Source organism: Sus scrofa, chromosome 14 (assembly GCF_054392235.1).
Source record: "Sus scrofa isolate SSC_HxYL_T2T_F1_AM1 chromosome 14, Sscrofa_HxYL_maternal_Yorkshire_Landrace_v2.0, whole genome shotgun sequence".
NCBI classification, from domain to species: domain Eukaryota; kingdom Metazoa; phylum Chordata; class Mammalia; order Artiodactyla; family Suidae; genus Sus; species Sus scrofa.
The window spans coordinates 87676230-87701505 of NC_139396.1; the positions used below are offsets into that span (position 1 = coordinate 87676230).

The window sequence follows — 25276 nt, forward strand, 5'->3', positions numbered from 1 at the left end:
TCCTAAAAGGGTTGTTTGGCTTTATTTGTTTCTTAGTGTACTACGGCAAAATAAAATATGACAGCTGTTGAACAATATAATATTTCTGTAGCTGTTTCAGGAAGAAGTTAATTTAATGCAAAAGCTTAGGAGCATAGAATATTTGACCCAAAAGCACTTCCAAATTCATAATTTTATATATACCATTCATCTTAAGGGAACCACACTCTGTCTTGAAAAAGATAGTATTTCTCCAGCTCTAGAAACTTCTGCCTAAACTCCAAAGAAGAGACCCAGGGAATCTTCACTCAGTGAAACTTTGACCCAGATGAACTGCTGATTCTTACAGATCTTGCCTTTACTCTGGATCGTCTCTTAACTCTCACCTAGAATACGTGTTAACCTCTTCACAAGGGTCCTGAGAGTCTCACCGGCTTTCTCTGCTTTTTGTAAATATTAAAGGTGACTCCTCTGGGAATAGCTAATTGTAAGGTTAGAAATTTTCCTCTGTTCAGACAAAGCCAACATTCTGGTCTATCTGGATGGTTCTGTTCATAAGCAACAAAGTTATAATAATTTGTGTGTGTGTGTGGGGGCAGCATTAAGCGCTACCACCTTACACTAGGTCCCAGCTGTAACCCTGACCTCTTCCTGAGGGGCAGGAGTTCTAGGCTTGCACAACCTCGAGTTGGCTTTATTTCCTATCACATGGAGAAAAAGTAGAAAGTTTTTATGCAGGAAAACTGTGTCAATAATGTTAAATTGTTACATTGAGAATCCCAGTGTCCCAAAGTGAGAACACGCTAACTTAACCAGAGTAAAAGAATTCTTGCTTTTAACTGGCTGAATTCTACAGTTCTCCATGAAACGGATGTCTCCTATTTTACATGCTCAAGATTGTAAGTTAGTTACATCTCCAAACCAATAATAACAATAATAATAATACTGTGTCAAAGAAAAAATATTTTATTTCAATCATACCCATGTAGGAAAAGAAATTAAAGGACTACCCTGAGGGTGATGCTGATGATTATTAGTGACACCTTGTCACAATGAAAAGCTCATCAAACCTGGAGTTAAAAAATTGGGTTATAATCTCACCTCCATCACTTTCTAGTTCTTTGAGATCCTGAGCTGATCTCTTGGGCATCTGAGCTTCAGTTTTCCCATCTCTAAGTTGAGGAATTTTTTTTTCTTTTACATTATTTTTTATAGAAGTATAGTTGATTTACAATGTCTTGCCAATTTCTGCTGTACAGCAAAATGACCTTGTGATATATATACAAATGTACATATATATATACATTCTTTTTCTCATATTATTTTCCATTATGTTTTATCCCAAGAGATGGGATATCGTTCCCTGTGTTATACAATAGGACCTCATTGCCTATCCTTTCTAAATATAAATTGGGGGATATTAACAAGTTGTAGTGCTATTAAAAGTGTTGTAGTGGAGTTCCCGCTGTGGCGCAGTGGTTAACGAATCCGACTAGGAACCATGAGGTTGCGGGTTCGATCCCTGCCCTTGTTCAGTGGGTTAAACGATCCGGTGTTGCCATGAGCTGCGGTGTAAGTTGCAGACGCGGCTCGGATCCCACGTTGCTGTGGCTCTGGCATAGCCCAGTGGCTACAGCTCCGATTCAACCCCTAGCCTGGGAACCTCCATATGCTGTGGGAGCGGCCCAAGAAATAGCAAAAAAAGAAGAAAAAAGAAAAAAAAAAAAGAGTTGTAGTGAGGAACAACAACAAAAAAGATAGGTTGTCTGAAAGTTATAAATATTGAGATTTTATTAGTTACCAGAAATCATAGCAGTGTTTTTGCTCTACCTTGAAACAGAAAAGCAGTGCATCGGTTCCTCATATGTTTGGCTAAGAGGGCTTTTTTACATTTATTGTCTTCCGTGATACCTGTAACAATCCTAGCAAAGTGGCAAGGAGAAAGGAATTTGGTCCTGTATTCTGTTTCGGGTAGAATGAGGTTTTGAATAGAAGCATATACCTGAAAACTGGGGTGGGGAGGGAATGTATGTATAGAGAGATACAACCCAACCGAATAAAGCACTATGAGTCTATGCGAAAAGCCAACCTCAGGTAGTGTTTTCAAAGTTTACTGTGTGTGAACTACTTGGGAACTTGTTGAAAATGTAAATTCCTGGGCCCCAGCCTTAGAGATTCTGAGTCAGAGGTTCTCAGTAAGGCCTCGGAGTCTGCTGTTTTACAGCCAGTGGCCCCCCCACAACCCCCCTGCCACACTGTGTGATTCTGATACAGGCAGTCCATTACCAGAATGAATGGATATCATAGCACATGTTTACATGACTTGGGGATCAGAGAAAATTTGCTGCTTTTCTTCCAACAGAAAGAGAAGGACTCAGAGAGTTCCCTCGTGGCCTAATGGTTAGGATTTGGTGCTTTCACTGTGGCAGCTTGCATTCATCCCCGGTCTGGGAACTGAGATCCCACTTCAAGCCACTGTGTATCATGACCAAAAAAAAAGGGACTCATAGTTTGATGGGTGATTTAGAAACTGTGTGAAGAAAGAGGGATAACTGTTTCAAGCTAGGATGAGGTAGAAAGAAAAAAAAGGTCATTTCTAAGCACAGAATATTAAGCAGGGAGCTGATTGTCATCCAGAATAGAGAATTCAGAAGAAACTAGAGATAGAATTATCATAAAATATGGTCAGAGAAAAACAGAAGGAGAATGAAGGAATAGAAGGGAAATGAAGTGGTCCCCAGAGTCCAGGTGGTATCTTCTGCTATAAAAGTAACTCTGAAAAAGCCATTTTTTTTCACCCTCATTCAACCCAAGAAGCATAACTTTCTCTATTTCAATTCAAGAATAGAGAAACTAGTACAGCTGCCAGTGGATAGAATTTTGGGGTCAGCAGGTTAGTTGATTTGAATGGTATTTGCTGTGTACAGGAGATGTTATTAGGTGGTGAGCACGCTTGAGATAAGTCCCAGGGGTTCATGGTTATACCCCCTCTCTCATCTTGGATGGTCTTGGGTAAGTCTTAGTCATCTTGGACAAATAGGGTGTAAAAATACAATTGACATACTAGGCACTACTTCTTCAAATAGTACTTAGTCACTCTGGAGTTCTGATGATGTTTGGTGAATGTTTCCACTGAAACTTTTTTTTTTTTCCACTTTAACTCTACAGAAAGCACAGATTTGAACCCCAAATGTAGACTAGTGCCTTGGTCTACTGTAAAAAACCTCAAATTGATATGTCTTGGGACGTATATCAGCATCCTAAAACTGCTCTTCATTGGGGACCTGTCCTTCAGTGTAACATACTTGCTTTGCCTTTTTTTTTTTTTTTTTTTTTTTTTTTTTTTTTTTTTTTTTGGCCACACCAAAGTTCCTGGCCAGGGATCAAACTCATTCCACAGCATCAACCTAAGCTGCCACAGTGACAATGCTGGATCCTTAACCTACTATGCCACAAGAGAACTCCCATATTTCTTTTTAATTAAGTGTGCCAGCTGACAAAGTGACTACCCACAAACCAGGCAGGAGTCTAAGCAATGTAAAGTGTTACAAGGTGTCATCTGAAAGCAGCTAAATATCTCCATTCTGGAAGAAACCTCCAGCCTGAGGAACTAAAGGAATGTAATTAGAAATACATCTGGGTTTTGGCCTCCTCTCTGAAAAGGTCACATGCCCACCTTCCACTGGTACTGGTGATGTTCCATCATTATATCCTGTCCTTACTCATTTGTCTCCCACTGGTTACCAGATGGTCATGATAATGTTGGTATCCTTAACAACTGTTTTGTGCAATTCCCTGCAGTATGGTAAAGGCTCGAAACAGTGAGCGCTTTCCCTTTGGATAAGCAAGTGGCATATCTGGGGATGGCTTACCAACACCCCAGTGGTGTGGGTATAGAGTGATGGCAAACTGGATCACAGAGCCTAAATTCAGCTTGACATTGTTCAGGTGGCGGGATACCAAAGAAGGGGCGGTGGGGGCGGGGAGGTGTTGCCCTTTCTCAAACTAAAGATGAAGAGAGGATTCATCCATGCCAAATCTGGTTTTTATAAATGAGCTCTTAATATGGTGGGGTGTAAATAAGCATTAAGACCATTGTAAGAAGGAACTTCACTAAAGTTGCTGAAATGTTGCTCCCTGAGTGAAGCTGGTTCTCATGACGCTCTTGTGGGGATGCTTGGGAAGTCCTCTCAGCATGGTTCTCTGAGTTGTGCCAAGTTACCAGCGGGATATGAGGAACATCAGAATACAGTGGGTATCGGTTGGCAGGGAGGATGGAGAAGGTGGATGTATCAGTCACATTGAGATAGATGAGGCTGCAAAAACAGCCTCCAAATCACAGTCTCATGGAAAACAACAAAGGCTTCTTTGCAGACATTTAGGAACAACCAGGGGCTTTGCTCCATGCTACCCTCACTCCAAGACCAAGACTGGCAGAGTAGCCACTGCCAGAAACCTTAAAGTAGCTGCCCACTTCTACCATATTTTCACCGGTCACATGGCCACTTGTTTTCAATGGGTGGGCAAGCACAGTCTTTCCTCAGGACAATAAAGAGAGCAAGAACTATCTCTTGAACTGCACAAACAACCACCAGAGCAGATGCTGTTGCTCTTTAGACGCATGGACATCTCTGGGCCAGATGAACTCTACGGGGGCTTTAAGCACTAAAAGAGTCTCTGATCCACAACAAAAGCAGCACCAAACTGTGGAAAGAAGCATAAAGAAGCTTAACAAAATACTGGTTTTTCCTACAATGATGATTTTAATGCTTAAAATATATATGTAATATATGTATTTAATCTGTATACATATTATTTATATACATAAAATATATACATAAAATATATATTTATATACATAAAATATACACATATATTTTATATGCATTTATATACATAAAATATATACATATATTTCATATGCATAAAATATATTTTTAATATAAATAATATATATTTTATATAAATTATATATATATATCTCACTGGTTTTGTGTGTGTGTATATATCTCATAATCTTCCTGGACAGTTTTTTGATTCTGCTGGCTAGTGACCCAAATATTGCTTAATCTGTTTATGGGGGTTATCCATCCCACTCTTTCCTGTCTCTGCGGGCAACTGGAGACTCTATTACGGAGCTCAGAGGCAACGGGGTGAGAAAATGCTGGCATTAGCCAGACTGTGCTAAAGAGGAACCCATCTAAGTGTTGTTGGAGACTACGTTTAGAGCAAACCAGAAGTGATCACTGTAACTGCTCTGTGGCCATGACAGCTCTTTGTTGGAGGGAGAGGATAATGGAAGTGTTTTCTCGTTTATCTAGGGGAGGACGAAGAAGAAACGAACGTGATAGTTCTCAGCTACCCTCAGTACTGCCGGTACCGCTCAATGCTGAAACGCATCCAGGATAAGCCGTCTTCCATTCTCACGGACCAGTTTGCATTAGCCCTGGGGGGCATTGCAGTCGTCAGCAAGAATCCTCAGATCCTGTACTGTCGGGACACCTTTGACCACCCAACACTCATAGAAAATGAGAGCATATGCGATGAGTTTGGTGAGTCTTCCCCCCACCCCCACCCCCGCCCCAACCTGAACTCTGTGCGTGTGTGTCAAGTTTTCAGTTCATGAAGAGCAGTGGGGCGGAACAGGGTTTACTTTCACAAGTTCAGTGTGCCACCTGCCTCCGCCCCTCCCTACCCCCAGATTATTGCGGCATAAGACGTCATTGCCTCCTTGGCAGCCTCCATTTACCAGGGCACAAGATTATTATTTAGAATGTGTTGTTCACAATAGAGTCTGAGGTTGCTTGGTCGACCTTGAAATTGGACTTTATAGGACAGCAAGCTTTTGTGCTAGTTGTTTCTTAAAAGGCTTTGGCTATTCAGCTGCTGACTTTGTATTTAACTTATGACTCCCTTTTCAGTGGTATAAGGAATTGTAAAAATACACAGCTTAAGCACTTCAGTACTATAAGGTGGATGGATGGATAGATGGATGGATGGATGGATGGATGGATGGCTAGCTAAGTAGGTAGGTAGGTAGATCCCCATGCCCCTGAATTTTTTGCTTGTACATGTATCTTTGCACATGATAACCATCAAAGATGAGTATGTGTGCACGTATCTTGATCTGTATCTCTGTTTAGCTGGTTGGTCATGAGTTCTTTGTAGATAGAAGGGAAGGAGGAGGAGATAGCAAATCCTCCATTGAGGAGAACTTGCGTGATGCTGTGAATGACTGGAGGCAAGATAAGACCACATCTCTCACATCTTCACTTTCTCCACTCTTCCTTGAAGAGACTGGCTCATGTCACAGGTTCTCAATTGTCCGGGCAGAGATACCAGAGTACCCTGGAGGTGTGTCACTGTGCTGCATGCATTCCCTGGAAGTCCCTTTACTTATAGAGGCAAGAACACCTCTCACCTCTCTGGGAGTCACCACTACTGAGTGAGCAGAGTGATGACTGAGCCTAGCAACTGGATGCCTGGGTGCAGAAGCAGTGGAGACTCTCAGCCTAGATGGAGCACAGGGTCCCTTTGGACAGGAATATTCCTTGATTCTATTGGGTAATGTTTACCCAAAGATGCCAAATTTGTGGATTATTCAGATTCAGAGTATTCTGCTCAGCAGCTCCAGACCTGGCCCTGGTTTGGGGAGTTCACTGTGGCCTCTGCAGTCAGATTATTCATGGCTTCAGCGGCCCTGGAGCCTCTGCAGGAGAGATGTGGTAGGGAGGTATGTGGGCAGAGGAGGGGGTGAGGACAACCAGATGGCATATCTTGATTCTAGAAGGAAGGGAGGAAAGAGAGGAAGGGGACCCAAGGTTACTGGACATGATGTTTTGTTTTGTTTTGTTTTGTTTTTTTTCCTTACAAACTCTATTGTCAGATGCCTTCGACATCTCTGGCTTATCAGCCTTTAAGAGAGTCATAGTGTCAATTCAAGTTATTTTCTCCTTCTTCCAGAAAGATTTTCTTGTCATTCTTAGTGTTCAAATAACCTTTTTATTCAAGTTGGTGAATGTAGCCAATACATTTTTTAAAAAATACTCTGTCTTTTCAGATCAGCATTTATAAATCTTCCCTTTTCAACACTTTACCTTGGAAATGTTCTTCCATGTTCCTTACTCCCAAATCCTTCATCCTGCTTTGAAGCTCAAGAGGTCCCTACATTCCTGAGACAAAATAAAACTGAAAGAATGTTTCCCTCCTTTAAGAATATTCAAAATTAGAGTTTCACAATGTAATATAATGAAAAAATGTCTTAACCTTTTTGGCTAATTTAGGAGTTATTAGTCATTGAGTTTCAAAGCTGTTGCATCTAGAATTGGTAATAGAAAGAAGTTCCAATTTAACAGCAATCACAATGGTTGTTAAGAGTTACTAAATTAGTTTTAAATGTTCTCACAAACACAAGCATCTGACTTTCGAATATTTTCCTGAACTTTCTTCTGGTATAGCTAATTTTAATGCTATTTTTCTTCTCCAGCCTCTTAAAGTGCAAGCTTTCTTTTGAGATAAAAGTACCTTTAAAGAGCTTCTAGATGGCCTAGTCTCATAGTTAGAATAGTAGATTTTTTTTTTTTTTTTAGTTAAGTTTGTACTTCAAATAGTTGCTACTTCTGAGTATTTAATTTTAGAAAGCGAACCCCCCAAAGCTTATTCTAACCTGCTTGGAACACCCTCACCAACATCCCTCCCCCACCTTCCACTTCTGGTCCTACATCTAAATTTCCAGAGAAATTCCTTTCAAGCCTCCAACTGGTTATATTCGAAATCCACATGGGTTAAGGGGTTTGTTAAAACGCGGGGTTGGGTTTCTCCAACCAACTAACAGTTGGTGGAAGAACATAAATTTAATTAGTGACTGGCATTAAACAAATGTTCCTAATATTAAACACTGCCAGATGACTGAAACACTTCTGTCCGATTACGGAGAGTGCCAGGGGGCCCACAGATGAATTTTCTACACAGTGTATATTCTGTACCACACGTTTGGTGACTTCAGTAATTGGTCAAATGTAATTTAGGTAACAGTATGCCTAGGCTGTAAAAATCAAATTTTATTAGCCATATCACCAGGTGGATGAATGGTGGAGCTGATGGCAAAGAGTTTATAGCATTTAGCAGCTACACCTTTGACACATGAAATTCATAAATTGCCATAAAATAGCTCCAAGGCCCTTCTCAAAAGGATAGTGTCTGCTTTCCTATGATTAAATAATGTTTGTTTTATTAACTTATATATTTTTGGCTTTCTTCTATTAAATGGGATTATGGAGTGGGGCTGGGAGGGAGGGTGTTCAAAAGATAAATAAAACGCAGTCTTTGCTTGTTTTGAGGATTTAAAATCTAATGGGGGAAGACAGGATTAACACACCTGAAAGGTTAACTAATGTTACAGGAAAGTCAATGATTCAGTATTGGGTGAGTGTTGCAGAAAGCAAGTGCAAGAGGAATTTCATGGTGAGCCTGGGGACTGCTGGAGATGACAGTGATCATGGCAGGGGGGTGGGGGTGGCCCAGGAGAGCCTCTTTGAAAAGCCAGGACTGGATCTGGTTTTTAAAAATAGGGAGAGTGTTTATGGAATTCCCATGGTGGCTAGTGGTTAACGAACTCAACTAGCATCCATAAGGACGAGGGTTTGATCTCTGGCCTCATTCAGTGGGTTAAGGATCCGGCATTGCCATGAGCTGTGGTGTAGGTCGCAGACATGGCTTGGCTCCCCCACTGCTATGACTGTGGTATAGGCTGGCAGCTACAGCTCCCATTCTACCCCTAGCCTGGGAACCTCCATGTGCCTTGGGTACAGCCCTAAAAGGCAAAAATAAATTAACTAAATAAATAAAAATAGAGAGTTTATTCGCAAAGTTTTTAGAAATATCTAGGTCACTTAAAATTCACGCCCTGACTCTCTGTGTTAGGAACAGCTGCCTTCACCCCGGGTCAGCTCTTGGGTCTCTCTTAGGTTTGTTTGCCTTTAGCCGTCACCCTCGGGAGGCCTTGCCCTCTGGGTGGGTTTGATAAATGGCCTGATGCCATCTCTGCCAGTGCAACATGAATGTGAGTCAGTGGACCGGGACTGGGAGAAACGCTGGCCATGGCTTTAGAATGAGACCAGTCTTCTTCTCAATCAGGGTACCCTCACATTTCCCTCCATGTGCTATCTGGCTTACTCACGCTCCTCAGGTTCATCTCTGAACATAGACTTTGCTCAGGTGACAGCCTTGCCCAACTGCCCAGACACCCCTCCCCCACCTCCCCATTGTTTTAACGCTGTCCACTGAATCACAAGTTGAATTGAACAATAAATGTAAGGCTTTTAAATCTACCACGCGTCCCTGTAAATACACTCTCCGTGGAATTTTATGAAGCTGTTTAATGAAACCTTTGATTAGAAGCTATTAAAGAAAAATAGAATAGATGAAATTTCATCATTTAGTCGCACATTACAGTGGTGTCATTTTGATTTTTATTTACATTGAGATACTCAGAGTAAATATATCCTGGTTTTAATTAACTATTCTTACTTGGGAAAGGTTATTTTAGGCTTGAAGGGTTGATAGCAGACCATCTGCTTTCTTCACTATATTTTATTCAAGACCCTTCCTTGCTTATAGCACAGCACAATGTCTAAACCTATGACATAAGCATAAACTGAATCATATTAATGGTAGGTGACTGAAAAGCTTCAGCCTAGACATCCTGCCCGCATTCTTCCATCTTGTCAGTTACAGCACTCTTAAAGGCAATGTGCTCTTTTCTGAGCACCAGGGAATTGATTGTGTTTTAACACTAAAGCCATGGACTCCCCATTAAAGCATTATGAAAACTGATTTACTGCACATACAATTAGGAAATGGGGTTATAATAACAATGAGGGAAAAGTGACATTGTGAATGGCAGGTTTTCTTCATCAAAATTTTTACCCTCTGTAGCATCCCTGCCCCCACTGTCCAGTTAGACTCTGTTAGCCTGCGGCATTCTCCAACACCCCTGCATCTTGCTCTTACCTCTTTTGATAATTTGATGATCGTCTTGTAAAACACATATTGTCGTTTGTATTGTGTTATTGCCAATGCTGTAGAGAAAACACACGTGTGTAAACATTTTGTCCATTGTTCCTATTGGAGCAGTAAAATGTCCACCACTCTTTAATGCACAGCGTTTACATTAATATCACACAGATTGACTTCACATGTGTGAAATGTCGACAGCTAAATCCAAACAGAGGCACCCTCTGTACCACGGAAAAATGGATAAACTTAAGGTATTGGTTTCTGTCAGAGATGTGAGGCAGACCCAACATAAATCAGGTGAAATCTTAAAGGTGGGTGAGGTTAAATAGATGAAGATATGGTTGATTTTAAAAAATAATCAAAATATAGTTTACTTTGGTTTGAATTTTGAACTTTTTTTTTGCCACACCCACTGTATAAGGAAGTTCCTGGGCCAGGGATCCAACCAGCACCACAGCAGTGAAAACGCCAGATCCTTAACACTGCACCAGCAGGGAACTCCAGTTAATTTTGAATTGAGTAAGAAGTCATGTTTCTAAGTTCTGTGGCAGGTGGTGGTTGCTTGTGTATGTGGGTTTCTTGACCAAGGAGAGGAATAGGTTTAAAAGGAAGGATGTGGTAAGTCACCTGAAAAGAACAGAGGTGAGATGGACTGTCACTTGATGTTTGGTTCCTGTGTAGAACAGCATGAGCTCTGATCTTCAGGGAGAAGTTGGCTACATCAGTATGAGAACACACTCTGTTGGAGTTCCTGCAATGGCGCAGTGGGTTAAGAATGCAACTGTAGCAGGTGCAGTTGCTGAGGAGGCACAGGTTTGATCCCCAGCACGGGTTTGTGTAGTGGCTTTTTGGTAACGAAGCGAAGTCACCGTCGTGTTTACCGACAGGCGCAGTTTGGATTCGGCAGATGGTTTGGGAACATTTTTAGAGACAGAGAGAGAGAGAGAGACAGAGAGACAGAGAGAGAGACAGAGAGACAGAGAGACAGAGAGAGACAGACAGAGACAGGCAGGCAGAGAGAGGCACTCTGCCGAGGGGCTGGGGAGAACAGGGTGCAGTACACAGAGTGTCGGGCTTATAGGCATGTAGCCCAGGGTTAATCAAGGCTCAACCATCTGTGTGCCTCTGGACAAGTGAAATAAGGCCCCTCCCTTGGCCCATCTATACAATCCAGGAGGAACAGCACACTCTCTGGACTCAGAATAAGTTTGTATTCACTTGATTTTTTAAAAAGTTTTTCTCGGGGGGTTCCCATTGTGGCACGGTGGGTTACGGATCCAGCATTGCTGCAGCTGTGAGGTAGGTCGAAGCTCCCCTTGGATTTGATCTGTGGCCTGGGAACTTCTATATGCTGAGTGCGGGGGGGCCACAAAGGGAAAAAAAAAGACTCTTGGTAAATGAAGATTCTGTTCTCTTCCTATTAGAGTCATAGACCTCAGACAACCTGTAGATCATCACTTAAACCCATTTTGCTCTTTGAATAAGAAAGGAACTGTTTTCCTAATGCTCTGGGGCTCTCACTAGAACCTTAATGGAAAAGAAGAGTTTTCTGCTTTTTGCAATATGTTTTAAAGAAGCTTCTCTGACTCTGCCTTGAATGTTCCCTTTTCATTTTCCTGTTGGGTGAAATAATGACATTATAGACAAAAGAAGAAAAAGCAAAGGGAGAGAAGAGGGGATGAAACCTTGACTTTTTAGGCAAGAAAACTCAGGATGTAAAAAAACTATTTTGAAGCATAAAGGACAAGCTGGACTCTGCCTCTTCCCCTTTCAATATCACATGTTTTGCTGGAAATGAAAGGAAAGGCAGTTGTTTTGTTAAGGATCATGGGAATTTGTAAGTGAGTAAACATTTTTCTCCTTGCCAAAGTAGGTTTCATGGTCACAGTGGATTTCGATGATCAAATGGCTTTGTTCCTGGCCCCCAGCCACACTCAGGCTTTCCTCGCCTGCTGGCCTGTGGTGCCCACTGACCTCCCAAATGATAAGGCAGATGTTTCTCTTTAATTGAAGCCAAGTGGGAAAGGAGTGCTCCTTGGATATTGCTGCTTCTGCAAGAAGACCTTAACTTTCAGAGATCTCACTTGGAGGACTGCTTTGTCTTGAAATTTTTCTAGAGGTTCCGTTTGTCCTTGGAGAATGGTCTAACCAAGACCGCTCTTGATACCTGCTCTTTATTGCCTATGCTGGCTGCCAAAGTAGGGACAGAGAATATGAAATTCATCATACAACATAGTGAACCCACCTCTAGTAAGCCTGCTGGAAGAGACTCATGGGCTGTGCCATAGAGTGCATGTAATGATTGATGTATGGCTTTGGTTTCCAGGACAGGAAGACACAAAGAGAGCTGGACAGGCGGCTTCCTGGGGTAGAGGCATGGGAAGCTAGGGTACCCTTTTGGGGGGTTAATGAAAGAATTTTTATGTTGCTGCTGTAAATTAGTTTACAGAGCCGTGATACATGGAATGGGAGGTGGAATGGATTTCTATTTTTGGAACTTGAAAGGCTATTTTAAAATAACTCTGGACTCCTTTTGTAGCTGAGTGGACTCAATGGGTTATTAAAAGCAGTTTGGACTCATGGGTTCAATAAACACTGTTCACCCCAGAGGAAAGGATTTGTGTCTATATTGGCTAATAATTCACCTAGTATTTCATCTAGAAAAGCAAGAGAGTTATATCCATGATATTAGCAAGATCACATATTCCTCTCTAGGGTGAAGCATGTATTTTTATCAGTTAAAACACACACTCACACACTATAGGAAGGAGGAGTCAGGTCATGGGGAAACCTCAGGCAAGAATGTATATATATGTATGACTGGTTACTTTGCTATACAGCAGAAATTGGTAGAACCTTGTAAATCAATTGTACTTTAATTTTTAAAAATTAAAAAAAGAAAAATCACAGGCAAAAGTACTAGTTAGGAGTAGAGTGGGATGGTGGGATGAAGTTTAGAAAAAGTCTGTATTCACTTGGTTTTTAAAATCCTTATAATAGTAATGGATCAATAATGAGATCCTGCTGTGTAGCACTGAGAACTGTCTAGATACTTACAACACAGCATGACAATGGGAGAAAAAATTATGTATACATGTATGTGTAACTGGGTCCCCATGCTGTACAGGGGGAAAAAAAGTGTTGGGGAAAATAACAATAAAAAATAAATATTTTTAAAAATCCTTATAATAAATGAAGATTGTCCATGTATGTCTTCATTCTATCCTATCCAGGAAACTCCATTGATTTAAGTTCCCTGGACTGTAGGTAAGGCTGGGATGCTGGGAACCCAGCACAGTGCCTGGTACACATAGAGTGTGCCCTCGTCCACTCGTGCATTTCGCCAATACCTATTAAATACCTACAATATAGCAGGTGGTAGTGTGGTCCCTGTGCCCACAGTTGTGAAATGACAGAGAAAATTCCCCACTCTTATGGAGCTTACAGAGTAGGATGTGAGGAGCGTATTGGCCAAATGTGGGCTAGCCATGGTCGGCTCTCTTCATAGGTGGAGACCATCCCTCACAGGGTTGTTTGAAGGTCATATGAGTTAATGACTTAAAGCACTCAGAAGGTACCACTTGAGGAGTCATGTCAACCAAATCTTCTTGTACCTCTTGTACCACCCAACACAACCTTAACCATATGTCAGGTGCACAGCGATTGCTCAGAAATCACCCCCACAGAATCATTTCGTACCTGTCCAGACTGCTAGGGAAAATGACATATCATTTGCTGCTTAAACTCATTTGACATCCATTCATTCCTGCAATACTTGTTTGTTGGTCCTCCTGCCTGGAATCTGTTTCCACAGATTTCATGGGTCTGGCAGCTTCTCATCCTTCTAGCCTCAGCTCAAGTGTCTCCTCCCCAGAGAAGTCTTCCCCGACCTTCCTCTATCCATAATCTGGCTCCATCCCATCACCCAGTGCATAATTATCTTCCGGTAATTCATCACTATCAGAAAATATCCCATAGTTGTCTCTTTACATGTTTTAGTCTGTCTCCCTGCTCCCCACCCATACTATATGTAAGCTCTTTAAGAACAAGGACATTTTCTATATTTTCAGAACCATGTGTCTGGGGACCAGAATAATCTTTGGCACATAGTAGGTGTGACATAAAGATAAGTTAAATGAGTGAATGGATACCTGCATTACTGTGTATCAATCTCACTGTTATCCACTGTTCTATAGATAAGGATGCTTAAGCAATCAACGTGATACAGCTAGCAAATGATAACACCAGGATTTGAACCTACACAGTGTGGTTCAACATCCACGCTCTTAACCAGAACCCTGGAGTGCCCCTCACCTTGGTCCCAGCTCAGAAAGATCTTTCAGAATTCCTGAGATCATCAGGCTGACAGGAAACAGATAACTGACCACCAAATCGCTAGATAATGAATGTATAATAAGTTCTGTAGGATTTAGAGAGATTGGTATGTGGTGGAGTGGTTCAGAAAGGAATGATGATAAAGACTCAACATCTGAAAACCACTGGATTGGGCTCCAGAAACTCTGATACCAGCCACCGTCTTCTTTTGTTTGTGTTACAGCAGTCTCCCTGCTTCCTTGCTGTTTTCTGGTTTCTTTACCACACCAGCCAGAGTCATCAGTTCCCTGTGCAAATCTCCCAATGGCTTCCCATCTCATCAGAGAAGTAGATGTGCCTCTTGAGCCCATTAAGAGCTGGAACTCTCTAGAAGTTGAAGGGGGCGGGAGTAAACTACCCTATGTTCTCTTGGACTCCCTTTAAGACATGGGCTTGCGATGCTGACAGGACTTTCATTACACACCTCTCTGTAATTTTCTGCTTAGAATGCGTTGGCTTTCCCAACTTGGCATCCTTTTTTTAATGAAAAAATTATAGGTCTAATTTCAAAAAATGAAATGTATGCAAGCTTTCCTGCTTCTGTCACTTCTTTATTCCTGTAGCACATAAATCATTTCCCTTTTTAAAATTAAATTTCGCTTGCCATGATTTGGTAATGGGTTTTCAAAGGAGGCGGTGTAGCCAAGCTCTTGGCATCAGAGCCAGCTGTGCTGCCTGCTCAGGAAATCTTCTCATTGCTGGCTGGCTTGGGCCTTGATTCCCTCATCTGGGCTTTAAAGCTCTCTTTAGAAGTTACCTAGAAATTCCCTCTCTCAGACTCTCTTCTCTGAACAGCCGTTTTGGCTCTTCAGTCGCCATCTTGGAGGATGCAAGATCATGGGACTTGGGCAAAAAAAAAAAAAAAGACTCTGCGTTCTAATGCTCCTTGGGTGCTTATTCATTCATTCACTGAGTGCTGACTCTGTTTGAGGCAGAGCTCCAGGCTTTGTTGGGATGTTGGTCTCTGTTCCCGAGACACTTAAAAATCAATTTGGTTGAAATGAAACATAGAACAGTAGTCCCTGCCAATATTATCTATGATGGTTTTAACAGTTCTGCATTTGACCCATGAGCAACCTTATGGTCACACAGTTACTGGTGGGTCACAGACTGAGCATGTTCCCCTTCCCATCTGCTGACCCCATGGACAAACTTTTCCACTGCAAAGTGAGGAACACGGAGCTAAATTGAGTTTTTCTGATTTTCAAAGGAGATATTTGCCAAGCTTTGCAAATGGGAAAGCTTTGCCATGTAAATAGACACTTCAGGGCAGTCTGAGAAGAGCTGAAAAGGCCAAACTCTAGGTGCCATTGGAGTTAAAAGGTACATAGGGGACCTACTGTGGGACAGTGGGTTAGGGATTCACTGTTATCCCAGTGCAGCAGATTAAGGATCCAGCATTGTTGCAGCTGTGGTATAGGTTGCAGCTGTGGCTCGGATTTGATCCCTGGCCCAGGAACTTTCATATGCCACAGGTATGGCCAAAAAAACGACAAAAGGATGTATGAACATGGCTAATTACTAGGGAAATAAAAAGCAAAACTGCAATGAGGTAACACCTCATATCAATCAGAATGGTCATCATCAACATGTCTACGAACAATTAATGCTGGAGAGGGTGTAGAGAAAAGGGAACCCTCCTACACTGTTGGTGGGAATGTAAATTAGTACAACCACTATGGAGAACAATATGGAGATTCCTTAAAAGACTAAAAAGTAGAACTATCATGATTCTACAGTCTCATTCCTGGGCATATATTTAGAGAAAATCACAATTCGAAAAGATGCATATATACCACAGTGTTCATTGCAGCACTGTTTACAGTATCCAAGACATGGAAGCAACCTAAATGTCCATCAACAGATGAATAGATAAAGATATGGTACATGTATGCAATGGAATATTACTCAGCCATAAAAAGAATGAAATAATGCCATTTGCAGCAACATGGATGGACCTAGAGATTATCATACTAAGGGAAGTTAGGCAGTGAAAGACAAACATCGTATGATAACATTTACATGTGGAATCTAAAAAAATGATCCAAATGAACTTATTTAAAAAATAGAAACAGACTCACAGACTTCAAAAGCAATGTTATGGTTACCAATGGGGAAGGGTAGCAGGGACGGATAAATTAGGACTTTGGGATTAACATATACGTACTATTAGGGGAGTTCCTGTCGTAGCGCAGTGGTTAACGAATCCGACTAGGAACCATGAGGTTGCGGGTTCGATCCCTGCCCTTGCTCAGTGGGTTAATGATCCGGCGTTGCCGTGAGCTGTGGTATAGGTCGCAGACGCGGCTCGGATCCCACGTTGCTGTGGCTCTGGCGTAGGCTGGTGGCTACAGCTCCAATTCGACCCCTAGCCTGGGAACCTCCCATATGCCACGGGAGCGGCCCAAGAAATGTCAAAAAGACAAAAAAAAAAAAAAAAAATATATATATATATATATATATATGTACTATTATATATAAAATAGATAACCAGCAAGGACCTACTGTATAGCCCAGGGAACTATACTCAATTTTCTGAAATAACCTATATGGGAAAAAGAATCTGAAAAAGAATGGATATATGTATATGTATAGTTGATTCACTTGGCTGTACACCTGGAACTAAATATTATAAATTAATTATACTCCCAATACAAAATAAAAATTAAAAAAATAAAATTGAAAAAAATAAGAAAAAAGAAAGAGGGCCTGGATGTCAGGGGAGGCTTCTTTGAGGAAATGGATCTTCAATTGGACCTTGAGAGACTCAGAAATGAAATTATTTCAGGTGAGGAGGTGGAAAATACTCTGGACTTTGAAGCTCAAAGAATGGCATTTTTTGTTTTTTTTTTTTTTTTCCCCTCTGCCATTTTTAGCTTTCAGGGTAGACAAAAAACAGCCTCCACAAGCAAAACTCTTTTTCTTCCTGGAAGATGTCACCTCCCCTGAGGGAACACGTGCTCCCTCATCCTTTCCTCAGCGGCCCCACTGTGGTTAGGACCCAGAGGAAGCCTCTTGGAGGAAAAATCAACTTGTCTCTTATTAAACTGGAAGTGCTCCCTTGGGTCTATAAGAAAGTAAAGGAGGGCTACACAGACTTAGCGGTAGGGGGCGAAGGAACAACGAGACGCCCCCTTGATTTCCTGCCTGTTGCAGGGGCTGCTTCTAGGCTCAGAGAGGATCTTCAGGATAATCATCTTGGACGCTTTGCTCCTGGTCCCTTCTGTGTTACTCAGTACTTTTTCCAATGTTATGTTTTCCTTCTGCTTTTAACAACTTCTGCGTTTCTCATCGCTGGATGCTAAGCTCTTAAAGGGGGTAAGAATCATGGCGTACTCACCTTTGTATCAACATATGTTCCCTGAAATGATAGAAAAAGTCTGCTAGATTCCAGAGGATTTCAAATCTCCATCACCTTCTCGCCTTTCCTGGAGTCAAGTTTTTTGGTTTTTTTTTTTTTTTTTTTTTTTTTTTTGGTCTTTTTAGGGCCACACCCAGGCATACGGAAGCTCCCAGGCTAGAAGTCAAATCAGAGCTGCAGCTGCCAGCCTACACCACAGCCACAGCAATACGGGATCCAAGCCACATCTGCTATCTACACCACAACTCACAGCAACACCAGACCCCTTAACTCACTGAGTGAGGCCAGGGATTCAATCCACGTCCTCATGGATACTAGTTGGGTTTGTTACTGCTGAGCTACTACAGGAACTCCTGGAGTCAAGTATTTCTTGACCTCAGTCTTTTAGTTTTAGCTCATCTCCCATTGATCTAAATTCTCTATGAACAGTGTCTAGCTCAAAGGAACTGGGTTTTTCTCAACCTTTACTCCCCTTTTTAAGCTGGAGGAACATTCTTCATAAATTGGTCCATGTCTTCAGTTGAAGATCGTTCGTTTTTTTAGGATGCTTAACAGTCCCTGGAGTCTGCACAGCCTAGAAGTTGCTCTTTCTGAGGAAGACGAGCTACCTTACGTTAAGGCAAATGGTAGCCTGTATCTGGAAGTCTGTGCATCCACCTTTCCCTCCTCTAACCCACAGGCAGCAGAATTCATTGTAGAAAGCAAGGAATGGTGGCAGGACAACTAGCATACAGGACACTGACAAGTTCTAACTAAATGTGGGTTCTGTGGATCAGGAACACAGTACAGATGACAGTTCAGGTTGGAACCAGGTCAGAAAGTGTTGGGAAAGAAAAGGCTTAGCCAGGGTCATGTTCATTATTAGGAAGATTACTTGGTGGATGGCATGTACACCCCAAGGATACTTTCTGGCTCACTGACGTGCTCTGTGTTATTTATGGATGAAGACAAGGTCGTCTCTCTCCCCGAAGAGTCCACAGAGGATCCTGCACAAGGCAAGCTCACAGCACACAGAGTTTAGCCGGTCACACTTCCCTTTCCCCACAGTCACAGACATGAGTGTTAAATCTCTAAAATAGGAGATAGGATATTCTAGCTAAGACATCACACACAGTGCCAGAAACTATACTCTCGTAGGACACTGCCTCCTGCCCCATCCCTGGCACATGTGCTTTCAGAAAGAGGGAGGATTTGGTAATGGTTGGTTCTTTTGAGGTTTGTTTTTTTCGTAGCACGGGTGACAGGTCTTAGGCTGTCCAGAGCACAGTCTGTCTCATAGTTCCTGAAAGAAAGAAAGTTGAGAGTTCCCTTGTGCTTGTGGCACAATAGGTTAAGGATCCGGTGGTGTCGCTGCAGAAGCTCCGATTGCTGTTGTGGTGTGGGTTTGATCCCTGGCCTGAGAACTTCCATGGCCAGGGGAAAAAAAAGGAGAAGAAGAAAGGAAGTTGAAATATGTCAGGACTTGAACAAACAGAGACTATTGTGGCACGTTCCCCTCTTGAGTAGGCTTGCTGACCTTTGGTGCCAAGGTCGTGTGTCTGAACTGAAGAAGCAGACTCAAAGATGCAGGGTGTGGTCTCACCACTGCCAACCCTGGTGACTGTTGCTCCCACCTTCGGCCCTGCCATTCACTCCTCATGAGAGGAATGTCCTCCCCATGGAAGAGTGTTCCTCAGACTTTTCAAAGACCTTCCCCCAGGCTTCAACGCCTCCTCTCTGAACAACTCTGGGTAACCAAGAGGACAGGTGCTGTTGGGCCCAGTGGGCCATGGAACTGATTGGGCAAGTCAGTGGCTAAACATGAATGTGGTAGTGGTGGGACCTCAGTGGGACTTGGGCATCAGCTTCTCCCTGCTCCCCCCGAATGCAACCCAGCGCTGAAGCATATGACATCACAGCTGAAGATCATATAATCTGCATACGTAGCAAACCCCAATTAACCAGAATTTCCCGTTAACCAGAAGCTCCCCATCCCTCATTCCCCTTTTTCAAAAAGAGGGGAAAAAAAAAAAAAGTAAATAGTAAAAAACAGCTCATATGTTTTTCAAAATGTTTTTCTCATTATGAAATTTTTTCCTTTATGGAAAGTACAAGTACAATAATAATAATAATTGCCACTCTTCTGTAAGCACAGACCATATGTCAGACCTTATGCTAAGCCCTTTACATACATTTTCTTGCTTAATCTTTACAGCACCCCTATAAGGAGGCTCATGTTAACCATCACTTCACAGGGGAGGAAACAGACGCTCAGAAAGTTTACGGCAGCTCCAAGCCACACAGCTAGTGAGTGGTCAGGCCAGATTCCAGTTCAGGTCTGGCTGGCTTCAAAGCTGGTATGCATCTCCACTCTTTGATATTGCCTCCAGAAATAGCACCAATAATCTCGTCAGTGTTTATCTATTTCCTTCCAGTCTTTTTCCAAAGCATTTTTTTGAGGATATTTTATATATGCCGTTGTCATATCTTAGATGTTTAGTTATTACAAAATAAGCCTTTCCTCATATTATTATAAACATTATAGAGACCATTTTAATGGTTGCATAATGGTACATAAAATGAAGGCACCAGAATTTACATAATCTCTTTCTATTAGAAGTGTATATTGTTTCCTCCAGGGTTCTGTTCTGTTGCTTTAGTGTGTAATGTATAATTAACACTGTAATGAACATCTTTATATATAAAAACATCAGCATTTTGATGGTTTCTTTAGGATAAATTCCGGGAATCTCTTGTTGCCAAAATTGCTTTCCTTTTAGACAAGAGCAGAAAGATCAGATCATCAGAGCCTGCTACGGGCTTAGTTCAGAATGAAGACCCTGAGTTTCTGCATAGCTCTAAAGCATAACAGGAAAAAAACAAACAAACAAAAAAAACCGTGAATACTGGGCTTAGGCAGAAAAGTGAGCTCAGGCAGATTTTTCACTTCATGATCAGTCTCCTGAAGAACTCTTGAATTTGAATGACTAATGGCTTGTAACCATTTTTTTTTTTTTTTTTTTTTTTTTTTGTCTTTTTAGGACTGCACCCACAGCATATGAAAGTTCCCAGGCTAGGGGTTGATTCAGAGCTATAGCCACTGGCCTATGCCACAGCCACAGCAATGTGGGATCAGAGCCACATCTTCCACCTACACCACAACTCAGGGCATCACCAGACCCTTAGCCCACTGAGCAAGGCCAGGGATCAAACCTGTGTCCTCAGGGATACTAGTCAGATTACTTTCCGCTGAGCCATAACGAGAGCTCCTGTAACTAAGATTTTAATTGCATTTCATGCACATTTAAGATGAAGACTCCATGTGGTAGGAATGCCTGAAGTCCTCGTCCAGGCATGAGGGTAGAACCATTGGGCCATGGCTGCTGCCAACCTGAGTGTCACAGTGTGGCCAGAAGTAGCAGCAGAAGGTTGGGTCTGCTCCTTAGGCAGCAGGCTCAGGTAAAGCCCTTGGCTTGAGAAGTACAGAGCCATGATTTTGGAGGGATACACATTAGTTCTGTTAATTCCTGAGAACCTAAGAAAAAGCACAGTGTACTAGACAGGATGCTTGGCTGGAAGTCAGGAGACCTGGGTTCAAATCTGACCCATAGACGAAATAAGGAGCTTTGGCAACTCAGTAAACTCCCTATCTCCAGGTTTTACATGGGAAATGGAAGGTTAGACTGGCTTTTTGAGCTTTTGAGGATCTCAGACCTCTTTGAGAAACTGATGAAACTATGAATTTTCTTCTCATAAAAATGTGGATGCAGGAGTTCCCTGGTAGCTCAGCTGGTTAAGGATCCAGTATTGTCGCTGCAGCGGCTTGGGTTGCTGCAGGGGCGCAGGTTCAATCCCTGGCCCATGAACTTCCACATGCTTGCATGTACGGCCAAAAAAAAATGTGCATGCAAATATCATCATCATCATCATCATGGCTCTAAACAATATTATTAGCAAAAATAGAAAATTCTGCATATATTTTTCAGGATTCATAGGTTATGTGAAACTTTGGATTAAGAACCTCTAGGAGTTCCTGTTGTGGCACAGTGGGTTAAGAACCCAACATAGTGTCTGTGAGGATATAGGTTAGATCCTTGGCCTTGCTCAGTGGGTTGAAGATCTGGTGTAGTTCGCAGATGTGGCTTGGATCCAGTATTGTTTGGGCCATGGCGAAGGCTGGCAGCTGCAGCTCTGATTCAAAGCCTAGCCTGGGAAGGCCATGTGCCGTAGGTGCGTATATTTGATTCCCCGTAGTTCTCACATACTTGAATTCTATCAGTAAAACAAATAATGCTTTGTAATGATTTTCTGTAAACTTTACATTCGTTAACTCTGCTAGCTCATTTCCTAAGAATTCCGGTTAATTAAAAAACATTTAATAACAGTAGCGCATACCTTTTATTGTTATTGAGAGACAACTCTGTGTAGGGCACTGTATTAGGTGCCTGTGTGTAGTTTGTGTACCTGAATGCTATCTATTTAATGAACTGTGTGTGTTTAATATGATTAACCTTTCTGTGAAAGGGCTTTGGGAAGTCAAACTTACCATTTACTAAACGCTTACTACATGTATTATCTCCTTAAAATCTCAGAATACTAAGGTGGAGGTATTGTTACCCCTGTTTTGCAGATGAAAAGACTGAGGCTCTGAGCCTTTTAAGGAAGTCATCCCACAGAGCTTCCTGGCCCAGCTCTGGGTACTTTACCCTGGGGACTCCTACAGGGCATGTGGGGTTGCTTTTTAGTAAACTAGTGACTCCTGTGATTCATGATAATAATAACTACAGAATCCAACCTGTGCTCAAAATTTTTCGACAAAAAGGACCAAAAAAAAAAAAAAAAGAAAGAAAGAAAATTCATACAGAGGTAGCCAACCCCGTTCTCTGTGCTCATCTTCACAGTCTTTGTTTCTCCACCTTGTCTGCTGAGTGACTTGTGAATTTTGGCAAAGTTGGTGGCCTCCACCTTATGTGGCTCATATTGAACACCTGCGGTAGGTGAGTTGTGGCAGAGTGGGACAAGATCTGTGCCTTCAGCAGGTATAGCATCGGGCCTGGTGTTCTATCAGTGTCTTCCCTGGGCCATTCTCCTACGTGCTGTTGACCCTGGTTCCACATCTGACCTCGGCCCTCCATAGCACTTTATTGGAACACTGCCACACCACACTTACCCTCTTATGTCTTATCCATGGCTGTTTTTGAGCTTTGATGGCAGAGTCAAGCGTGCCCTGCAGGGCTGAAAATATTTATGCTCTGACCCTTTACAGAAGAATCTCCTGACCCCTGATATAGACCAAACAACTTGGTGCTGTATTTTATCAAATCCAAGACAACATGTTTGTGATACACAGTGTTTCTGTATCCACTGTCAGTAAATAAAAAGCATTATTGTTAAGATGCTGTTAATTGGGAGACCACCAATTCTAGAGACATTGAAATGTGAAAAGAATTTTGCATCTTACAATCAAACTTTGGTACTTTTCAGACAGTTTAGAGACATTTTTTTTTTAAGTAGGAGTTCCCTAGTGACACAGCAGGTTAAGGTCCTGGCATTGTCATTACAGTGGCTTGAGTTGCTCCTGTGGCATGGGTTTGATCCTTTAGCCAGGGATCTTCTGCATGCCTTGGGCATGGCCAAAAAAGAAAAATAGAAAAAAATGTAAATATGGATTGTCTTGAAGACTATTTTCCTTTGCCTGTAAATCAACCAGTCTCTTGACTCCCTATGAAACCTGTAATAAAAGACCATGTCATGGGACCCAGAGAATTAGAAAAGTGCTGGCTTTTTGGCATCTGTCTCCCCAAAGACTGTTGCTATTAATGAGTGGAGGAAATATTTTGGCATTGTTCTCTGATACTATTTTCCAACTCCTATTAGTATAAATATTTCGGGTATTTCAGTACAGTGGCTTGCGTGGCAATAAAATTGTTGGTTCTTTTATTTCAGGGCTGGTATATTTGAACAGTATGCCTGTTCTTAAAATGTGTTGTGAGGCTGCATTACAAAAGGCTTTGTAGTAATTTGGAATGGAAGGCTTCTCAGATGCTGCTTATGGTCAGATTCTTACCAGTCTGAAAAATATGCTAATTACATACAAGGCTCTGAGCAAAGAGGGGGAACTCAATGTTACAATTTTAAACTTCCTCAAAACAAAAACAGGACACCACTTCAGGGGGAGATAGTGATTAATGCATAAACCAGGAGTTCCCATTGTGGCTCAGTAGGTTAAGAACCCGACTAGTATCCATGAGGACTTGGGTTCAATCCCTGGCCCTGCTCAGTGGGTTAAAGTATCCAGCATTGCTGTGAGCTGTGGTTCAGGTCACAGATGCCGCTCTGATCCTGTGTTGCTGTGCCTGTGGCATAGGCTGGCAGCTGCAGCTCCAATTCAACCCCTAGCCTGAGAACCTCCAAAGGCCGTGGGTGTGGCCCTAAAAAGGATAAAAAAATGCATAAACCGCATGTGCCTTATTAATCATATTAACCATTATACTTACACACTTTTGTGTACACACATTAACCATTATACTTACACATTTTGTATTCTCACATAAAATGTCCAAAGAGCATCCATATTTGCAAATATAAGTCATGTTTTGTTTTTTCATCAAAAATGGAAATTTAAGAATTCTAAGTCAGGCTACTTATTCTTTGGCTAATTCAGCAACAGAGTAAGTTATTAATGACCCCCAGATGTTGTTTATAGTGATTGGATATTTTCAGTTGTGAAATAATATTTTCTTTTGTGTGTGTATGTGCAACTGATATTTCTTAATATGCTCTACAGCATCTGAATAAAGTTTGATGGCAGAACAGTTTGCACGTCCAATGTAATTGCTTCTAAGTGAGCTCTTCATTCTTCACATTTTTAGCTCTAATTGCTTTTTTTCCCATATGTCTAAAAATAAATATTTGCAAGTTTTGCGTTCTGCTACTCATTGTAATACATAAAATATTTGTACACTGAGCAAAATTCACTGATAATGTTTGCAATGGACTATTTAGAGAAAGTAAGGTTTGTGTGGTAAGAGGAGATAAAATACATTTTTATTAGTATAAATGCCAAAGAAAGCTGTTTATCATATTTTGAAAGAATATTTTTAAAGGAGTGGCCAGATATTTGACCTCTGGGACCATTTAAATAGACTCAGTTGGAAAAAGAGATCTGGAGTCAAAAATAGTCTCTTTTGCTATATAATGGATATTTTAAATGGTCTTTGGAAGGTGGAAATTCACTTTTGATGATCAGGGACAAGAGCCCTGCCATGTACATTATCTGAGTCCCTGACTTCCTGGGAAGGCCCCCTCTGCCTTCATTTCAGTGTATTCCAGCTCATTAGCACCTCCAACCCAAAGGTTGGCAGAGAAAAAGAGAAGAAGAAAAAATGAAATCACTTTTGCTCCTCTTAATGGCCTTTGGAAAGAATGGATCATGAATGAAATAGAAACTGGTGGGAAAAAAAACAGCTATTGGATTTTCTGTGTTTTCTTTTATCCTTGCTTTCTTTCATCGACTCAGATAATCAATAGTTGGCTTAAAGACTTTTAAATGAACTCTATAGCACG

General features: G+C 41.7%; 1 protein-coding gene across 2 annotated transcripts in view; it reads left to right on the forward strand.

The window, feature by feature from the left end:
• The window catches only part of ARID5B (AT-rich interaction domain 5B), a 189584-nt gene that overhangs the window by 86978 nt on the left and 77330 nt on the right, over nucleotides 1-25276 (forward strand). For both annotated transcript variants that reach the window (XM_021072755.2, XM_021072756.2), the window contains one exon: nucleotides 5301-5531. In XM_021072755.2, the coding sequence (XP_020928414.1) occupies nucleotides 5301-5531 (231 nt within the window). The remainder of the gene's footprint in view (nucleotides 1-5300; nucleotides 5532-25276) is intronic.